Below are 8,278 nucleotides of genomic sequence, written 5' to 3'. Positions count from 1 at the left end.
TAAACCTTTGGGTTAAGTTGTCGCAAGCAGGTTTTTCTTGTGCTTCTTGTGAATTTGGTCTTAAATTTTTATTTCAAGTGGCATTAAAAAGTCTTAAAAAGTCTTGAATTTAAGTTGCATTATGCTGTAGGAACCCTGATTTAACATCCCACCTCAGAGTATCACTGCTGCCATGGGAACAAGAAATCATCCACTGATTACAGGGGGGCATGGCCACCCCTGACCCCCCCTTCTAGCTCCGCCCCTGAGAGGCAGACTCTAAAAACAGACATCAGGTCTCACTTCAACATAAATTGCGTTTGTCTCTGCTGCTTTTACGTCCATAAAGTTTTTTTTTTTTCAATTTAAAGGAAAAGTCCGCTTACATTCAGAAAACAAACTTCTGAAAACACTTTAAATATGAAATTATTACATACTGTTCAATAAATAAGTGTTTTTAATTAGGAGTCATTTTCTCCAAGGCGTGCAGATGGCGCAGTGGTTAGCGAGCACGACCCATGTGCGGAGGCCTTCGTCCTCGACGCGGCCGACCCGGGTTAGAATGCGACCTCGGGTCATTTTTTATTATATTTAACCTTTATTTAACCAGGAAGTCCCTTGAGATTGAAATCTCTTNAGCGAGTGAAACCTTGAAAGCTCGCGAGATCAGGATGGTCTCACGAGGCTAAAAAAAATCTGTTCGTTTGACATACGGAGCTTTCTCAGCTAAAAACGGCAACAGATTCTAAGTTTACACAAGTTAGTATTTTAATGCAAGAAGCTTGAGAAAACACAGTTTAAATGTTCTTCTTTACTAGTTTAAAAAAAATCTTGGCTTCCCGGAGGACCATGAATCCCAGTTACAAGTTAAAATGAACACATTTTCTTATTGTACAGACAGAATCGGACTGCAGAGCTTCTACATATCTTGAAATTTATTTTCTAGCGTCATTATGTTAGTAAAGAGGTTCATAAATCTTTTTAAAACAGAGAGAAATAGGTAGAGCTGCAGATTTAAAGGTGAAAAACATTTACTTGGATAAGCAACATGCAATAAAATATATCTCCAAGTTTACCAGAAAGTTTACAAAAAAAAATATTATATTTAAAATGCAGCATATCCATATTTTTCTGGATGGAATTGAAATTATACTTTTAGGGATTAATGATATATAGATTTTGTCATCGGAATCTGCTGTTATTCGTTATTTTTTTATACATCAATGTTTTTAGGCCTTATATATATAATGCACTAAAAGGCATCTCTCTAACATCTATAAATATATATATCAGTGTATTATGGTTCTCTTGTGTTTTCAGCAATAGAAAAGCATTCAATAATTATATGTTTAACCTGTTTTTATTATATAAAACGCTTCTTTAAAGGACCTTTGAGTATCTGATTATTTAATTAATCCAAAAAATAATCGGCAGATTAATTGATTTGTAAAATAGTGGTTAGTTGCAGCCCTTCTCCATTCATAGGTCAGTATCAGAAGCCCTTCCTATGACTCAGCAGGCATGAAGTAGATCTCAGCCTCCTTCCTTCCTTCCTTCCTAGTATTAGAAGCCCTTCCTATGACTCAGCAGGCATGAAGTAGATCTCAGCCTTAATGGTGACCTGTTGGAGAGTTTGCACTGGACCGACGTAGAGCTTTAACATAGATCCTACTCTGATCTGGTCGGCTTGTTGATTTTTTTTCTTATTTTTTTTTTTATGAAGTCTGTTGAACCTGCTGGTTTTTATTAAAGGGCTGCTTCTCAAATGCTCCGTTTTTGTCTAATTTGATTAGTTTGTTAGGATTTTTTATTTATTTTTTTCCAAATCGTTTCAAATTTGTTATTCAGAAGAAATGTTTTAGGTGATTTTCTTTTATCTGTATAAATATTTTCCTGAAAATATGAGTTATCCAAACGTTGTTTCCCTCAGTGTGATAAAGAACAGTTACTATTAAAGATCTGTGTGGAACCGCAGTTCTCACTCTGGTCCAGCAGAGGGAGCCAGAGGACTGCTGCTTCATTTCATTGACTCCATCCTGTTGGTTCTCTGATCTTTCACAGATAAAAACACCATCAGCTGATGTCAGCCTTTCTAAACTTTGGGTCCCCAACCCTTTTTGTATCTATTTTAAAATAACACAATAAAAACTTTTTATTTTTTTTGGATCCGTTTAATAGGTTTGGTCTTTTTTTTTGTGCATTTAACACATTTACTAAAGGCTTAATGAAATAAGAACTGCACTTAAAATAATCTGAATGGCTCAGAATAACGGAAGAAAGAAGAAAACCAAAAACCATCTAAAAATAAGTAAAAAAGTTCTTAAATTAAGAAGGTAAATAAAATGATTTGCCAAAGGAATGAGTATTTTTATGCTTAAAATAAGATAATAAGATCATATGCACTTGGAAAAAAGACAATGCAATTATATTTCTTATTTTAGGTGTAAATTGTCGTCTTCCATTGGGAAAGTGTTTCACTTACCTCCTCAATTCAAGAAAAAATGCACTAATTTTAAGAAAAATTGACTTATTTAGATTTACAGTTTTTGTAGTGAGTGTTATGCTGGGAATGTTACAGCATCATCTCTGCTTTCTGCACATAAAATGTACATCTGGGCTTTGATTAAAGGAGCTTTGTTCATTTAGAAATCACTTGTATTTTTAAAACCTTGATCAAATAACTTCCTATTTGTTTCTTTTATTTTTTTTAGCTGCATGGTGTAAAATAAATGCCCCGTCCACCTAAATAAGTTCCCAGAACTCGAATAATTTCAGATAAAACAATCCGTTTATGGTTCGTTCTTTGTTTTTGTTTTTTTCGTTTCAAAACAAAAACGAAAAAACAAAACAAGCATGTGGTTTTTCAGTTTTTCAGTTTTTAAAACCTAAATTGAAAAAATTATAAAAATCCAATTAATAGAAAATCAACAGCGCTTGAGTTTAGTTTTGCCACCTAAATGAAAATTTAGATGAACAGTTTTGGAAACTTCGGTTTTCATTCTTTTCCTGCTTTGTGTGTCAACTTTCACGGTTGACACGTTACCGCCACCTACTGGTAACTAAAAAAGTTATGTGTTGGGAGTTCAGGTCTTCATTTCCGGTTCTGCCATAAGGTCCAATAAATTAAAAACAAAATAAAAGTTTGTCTTTGGTTTAACCATTGCAGTTAAAAAAATATTTTTTCATTTTTGCAAATGCCGTTTTTCTAATTTCGTTTTAAAAAATAGAAAAACAAAAATCCACATGCTTGTTTTGTTTTTTCGTTTTTGTTTTGAAACGAAAAAAAAAAAAAACGAACCAACCATACACGGATTTAAAACACTGATGTTGATCATAAATGACTTTTTTTTTAAGGTTTTATTCAGATTTGAGTTTAATCAAAATGGTTTATTACACAAACTCAAAACTTTTTTTATATGAACTTAACATTTTTTCTCTTATTTTTAGGCTGCAGTTTCATTTATTTTGTTTTAACAACAATGAAACAAAATTCACTCCAAAAAAAAGCGGAGATACTTTCCTGAAAAGCAGAATTTTAGAATTTTTTTTAATGGAATAACTTTAAAAGCATTAAATCACCGCAAACGTATTAGTTTTAGGTGTAGATAATGATCCATTGATCATTCCGTGCTGATCGGACTTTTCCTTTGAAGATTTTTATCTGAAGAGTTTAATTTTATGTTCATTTTTTTCCTGAACCTTTAACAAATGGCTGTGGATATGGAGCCTGTGGAATAGAAAAATAAACAATTCCTCAAAAAAAAAAAGCAGGAACTTGCCCAAATATACTAAGAAAAATAACAAAACTGATTCTATGAGAAATTCATGAAAAACGCATATTTTTATTTGGTCAAACATAACTTTAGAGGCAATAATGCTGATGCTGGCACTTACATTGTTTAGTTTATAAACCTAAATATAATTGTTAACTTGGCTTATTAACTTTTTAACTTTATTTTTTTACTTTTCAATTAGATTTTTACCCTTTTTCCTGACTTGTCAACTGTTTTTCGGCTTAATTTCCAGAAGGGAATCTATCAGTCAAGGGCTCATCTAATAGGTCAAATGCCAAAATAAGATGCACAGCCATATAGCAGCATCTGCTGAATGCTGGATATAGATATTGTGCTTCTAGACCTCACTGAGGGATGGGGGGGGGGATGCAAGTGATAAAAAAATGCTAACTTGCCCTGTAAAGCGTCAATATTTATTTTTTTTAATATATTATAAAAGCTGCCAGCTTTTGCCTGTAACCCTGTTATCCTATCAAACAACTTCTATTATGCTTATTTCATTTTTCACTTTCTAAAAAAAAATTGTTTAAATGTAGCATTTAATACACGATTAATTTAATATTTTGCTTCAATAAAACTTCAGTTCTAAAACGATTTTAAAAATGGACGTTTAATTTTGAAATGGTTGTTTTTCTTTCTTTTCCTCATTATTTTACATTTTTTCTTATCGAGGACATGAATTTTTATTTTTTTTTTTTGTGTGTGCAGTTTTCAGCAGCTGAACTTGAAGCTGCGTACCGTTGAGGAAAACATGGCGGTCTGTTTCATCACCTAGGAGAACAGGACCTCATGAGAGACGCAGGTTCCAGGTGTAGGCCAGGCGGTCTGTCCTCGGTGGCACTAATATGGCTCCCCACTTCATACGTGCGCCGCTCCGGCCCTCTGCTCTGAATCTCATTAGCATCGAGCTCAGCAGCTGCACAAGGAGCCGGCCATAAATATTCTTAAGTCCAGCTCAGTTTTCGACATCAGGGATCAACTTTTCTCCTCTCTGAGGTGTAGTGATCCACCTATACGGTTTCAGCCGCGCCGGCTGAGCTTCACTAATTGGTGGAATCTGATCTTCCTGAGCTCTCATGTGGCGCTCGGAGTTTGTTTTTAAAGAATAAAAGTTTATATTCGACAAAAATCAAAAGTTCAACGTTTTTTTCGTATCTGACTAATCATTGGCATCTGGATGAAATGGTGTCACAGCTGTTCTCTGGTTATTGTGACAGAAAACTGTCATCTTTTTTTCTTCCTCATTCCTCTAAAACCCAGCCTTGAGTCGAATAAGAGGAAGTTTGTTCTTCTTTTTGTAATCCTTAAATTCATAAATATAATTTTAACTGGAACTTCAGCAACTGAAAATATATTTTATTTTGTTTGAGTCCTTCAAACATGATCAGGAGTTTATCAGCATAATGAATCCCCAGAGGTTGCATGATCTTTACAGTAGTAGGGCCAGAATTTCTTTATTTATTTTCAATATGAGGATAAAGTCATAACCTTATGAGAAAAATGTCTCAGCATTATAAAGTCATAATATTATGAGAATAAAATCGCAACATTATCAGAATTAAGTTATTATACTATGAAAATAAAGTTGAAATATTAAAAAAATACATTTGTAAATTTGCGAGAATAAAGTTGAAAAATTACGAGAATGAAGTCGTTAAACCACAACCAGTTTCAGAAAGGAAGCTTCTAGAATAAATGGCTTCCATACAGACATAGTCATGCTAACAATCGTTTCAAAGTTTTTATACTGATAATAATTTAATGCTAAAAGTCTCAATATTTCCTTATTTGTGAAAGTATAAGTACTAAAGTATAACTTCACAAGATGACGACAATCCTCATTTTAGGGAAGAAAGTGCTTCTTGTAAGAGTTGGTCGTAAAACACAACTGTTCTCGCAATATTATGACTTTATTCTCGTAATTTTATGACTTTATTCTCGTAAATGTACGACTTTATTCTCGTAATGTTACGATTTTGTTCGCGGAAATGTACGACGTTTTTCTCTTAATGTTACCATTTTATTAGAATAATTTTTTGATGCTATTCTCATAAATGTACGACTTTATTCTCGTAAATGTACGACTTTATTCTCGTAAATGTACGACTTTATTCTCGTAAATCTATGACTTTATTCTCGTAAATGTATGACTTTATTCTCTTAATGTTACGATTTTATTAAAATAATTTTATGATGCTATTCTCATAAATGTACAACTTTATTCTCGTAAATGTACGGCTTTATTGTCTTATTGTTACGATTTTCTTATAATAATTTTAGGACACTATTTTCTTAAATATACGACTTTATTCTTGTAAATGTATGACTTTATTCTCGTAATGTTACGATTTTATTATAATTTTATGACGCTATTCTGTACGACTTTATTCCCATAATGTTACGATTCTATTATAATTTTATGACGCTATTTTCTTAAATGTGCGACTTTATTCTCATAAATGTAGGACTTTATTCTCGTAATGTTACGATTTTATTATAATTTTATGATGTTTTCGTAAATGTACGACTTTATTCTCATAATGTTACGATTTTATTATAATAATTTTATGATATTTTCGTAAATGTACAAATTTATTCTCTAAAAAAAATACGACTTTATTCTCGTAAATTTACAACTTTATACTCATAATGTTACGATTTTAGAAAAGAGTTTTATGACTTTATTCTCGTAAATTTACATCAAAAATTTCAAATTTTTATATTGTACAAGCTTCCTGGATGGGAAGTAAAAAGTCTTTAAACTTGAAAATAAAGTCCAGTGGATTTTCTTTTAAAGTTTTTGACTGATGACAGAATCTTCCCCAGTATCCCACTAAAATATCCAGTTCTTGTTGGGAGCTCCAGACCTCCAGCATACCTTTGGGAGGCAGCGCTGGAAATCCCTGAAGGCTCTGTGCTGCAACCAGCCTGTGCGGGATTTCCTGCTGCCATTAGTAACGCCTGGAAATGAATAGAAAGAATTTTTAAGGTTTGTGGTAAAAACTGCAAGAACCAGAATAAACAATGAAATATTTTCTGTCAGCAGGTTTAAACATTTCTAGTTAATTTTGGTATTTCTAAACTGTTTCTCCATAGTTCATAAAAAATGTTTTAGTGCAGCAATAATGACCAGAGCGCCTCTCTGTTCCTTCTATACAACAATCATTTCTTCCAGCTTTCTTTTTAACGTTTGGAGTTGAACTCCCTTAATGTTTCTTTATTTGTCATCTGCAGAATGTCTGCAGAAGCGATGGCAGCAGGTAGTTTCTGTCTTTTCTGTTTGGTTGATGCTCCGGCGCACTAGCGTCGGACACTACGATGCCGGGACGCTCTGAATACGCCGCCCCCTCATAGACCTTGCATGTAAACTCTTTGACGCCCAGAACGCGCCCTGTGTGTGAACGCACCCTTAGGCTGGTCTGTGGTTTGGCATCATAAAGGTCTAAGGAGACTTGCGGGCATGTTTAGCATGTTTTTTTTTTTTAAACTGAAGTTAATCTCGACTCCTCCCATGTGTTTTAGGGTAAACTGGGTTTTAGGACTGCAGCCAAACATACAAGAAAGGAGAAAACAGCTAGGATGTCTGTTTTTTTTCCTTCCTTTCTTTGCCTGCTCCCGTTTCTGTGAAGCTACCTTCTGTTTTTGGCTAAAGCTGCTATTTTATTTCCATTTCTGATTTACTGTGGTGGTGCTGAGTCATGTTCAGATGACCCTGGCTGATCTTATCCAGTTTGAATCCCTTTTGTTTACAGAGAAAGTTGCAGTGGAGACATCTGTAGAGCTGACTAAAGGTGCTGCAGTGATACGAATTGCAGGTAGAGGAACCGGGAGAATTTATTCTGCGTTACTGCTTCCAAGAAAAGTGACTTGACTAATACCCCCCCCTCCACTTCATGGAGTATAAATCTGTTCTAACTAAGCGTTTCTATTCCTTTAATTTTAGTCGTCTCTGTCTGTGTTCATTCCTCCATTTGTTCATTAAAGGTGCATCTTAATTTTCCGTCGTCATAGCAATCATACGGGCACTTATTGGTGTGTTTTTTTTTTCCTTTGCAGTTAATTTTCCACCTCAGTGGAGCTTTTCAGGCTTTCAATCTTAACTCACACCTTTGGGACTGAAGCGCTAACCTTTTTTGGGGGGGGGGGGGTTTGTGATGTTTGTTCAGAGAACTTGCAGTTGGCCCTCGTTTTTACAAGTCCAATTCTGCCTCTCCTTATTGAACTCAAACGGTGCTCAATGACCCCTTTTTTTGTTTCAGAGCTGGAAAATGACATCAACGCTGGACAAATAGTAAAGCCAGGTACATGTGCTGCCCCCGCAAAGCCGAAGCATCGACCTCCTTCCTGTTTCTGCACTTTTTAGAAAAAGGAAATGACTCTATCCTAGAAAACTGTGGGGTAGATATCCCAACCGGGGTCATAAATAAACCAGTCTTTTCTATAGGGGGTCGGGAAGCTTTGTCTGTCAGATTTATTGCTTAAAAATTATGAATAAAAAAAACAGG

The 8,278-nt window shown here is 34.4% G+C and overlaps 1 protein-coding gene across 2 annotated transcripts in view; it reads left to right on the top strand.

The window, feature by feature from the left end:
• The window catches only part of LOC107104529 (CMP-N-acetylneuraminate-beta-1,4-galactoside alpha-2,3-sialyltransferase-like), a 34,087-nt gene that overhangs the window by 14,219 nt on the left and 11,590 nt on the right, over positions 1 to 8,278 (top strand). The window contains exons 3-4 of one of the 2 annotated variants that reach the window (XM_015404537.1): positions 7,526 to 7,588; positions 8,033 to 8,074. In XM_015404537.1, the coding sequence (XP_015260023.1) occupies positions 7,526 to 7,588; positions 8,033 to 8,074 (105 nt within the window). The remainder of the gene's footprint in view (positions 1 to 7,525; positions 7,589 to 8,032; positions 8,075 to 8,278) is intronic. The other variant, XM_015404538.1, reaches the window with a different exon arrangement.

Source organism: Cyprinodon variegatus, unplaced genomic scaffold (assembly GCF_000732505.1).
Source record: "Cyprinodon variegatus isolate N-32 unplaced genomic scaffold, C_variegatus-1.0 Scaffold1779, whole genome shotgun sequence".
Lineage (NCBI taxonomy): Eukaryota > Metazoa > Chordata > Actinopteri > Cyprinodontiformes > Cyprinodontidae > Cyprinodon > Cyprinodon variegatus.
The sequence above is the reverse complement of the archived record's forward strand: the minus strand, read 5'-3'. Positions and strand labels throughout refer to the sequence as shown.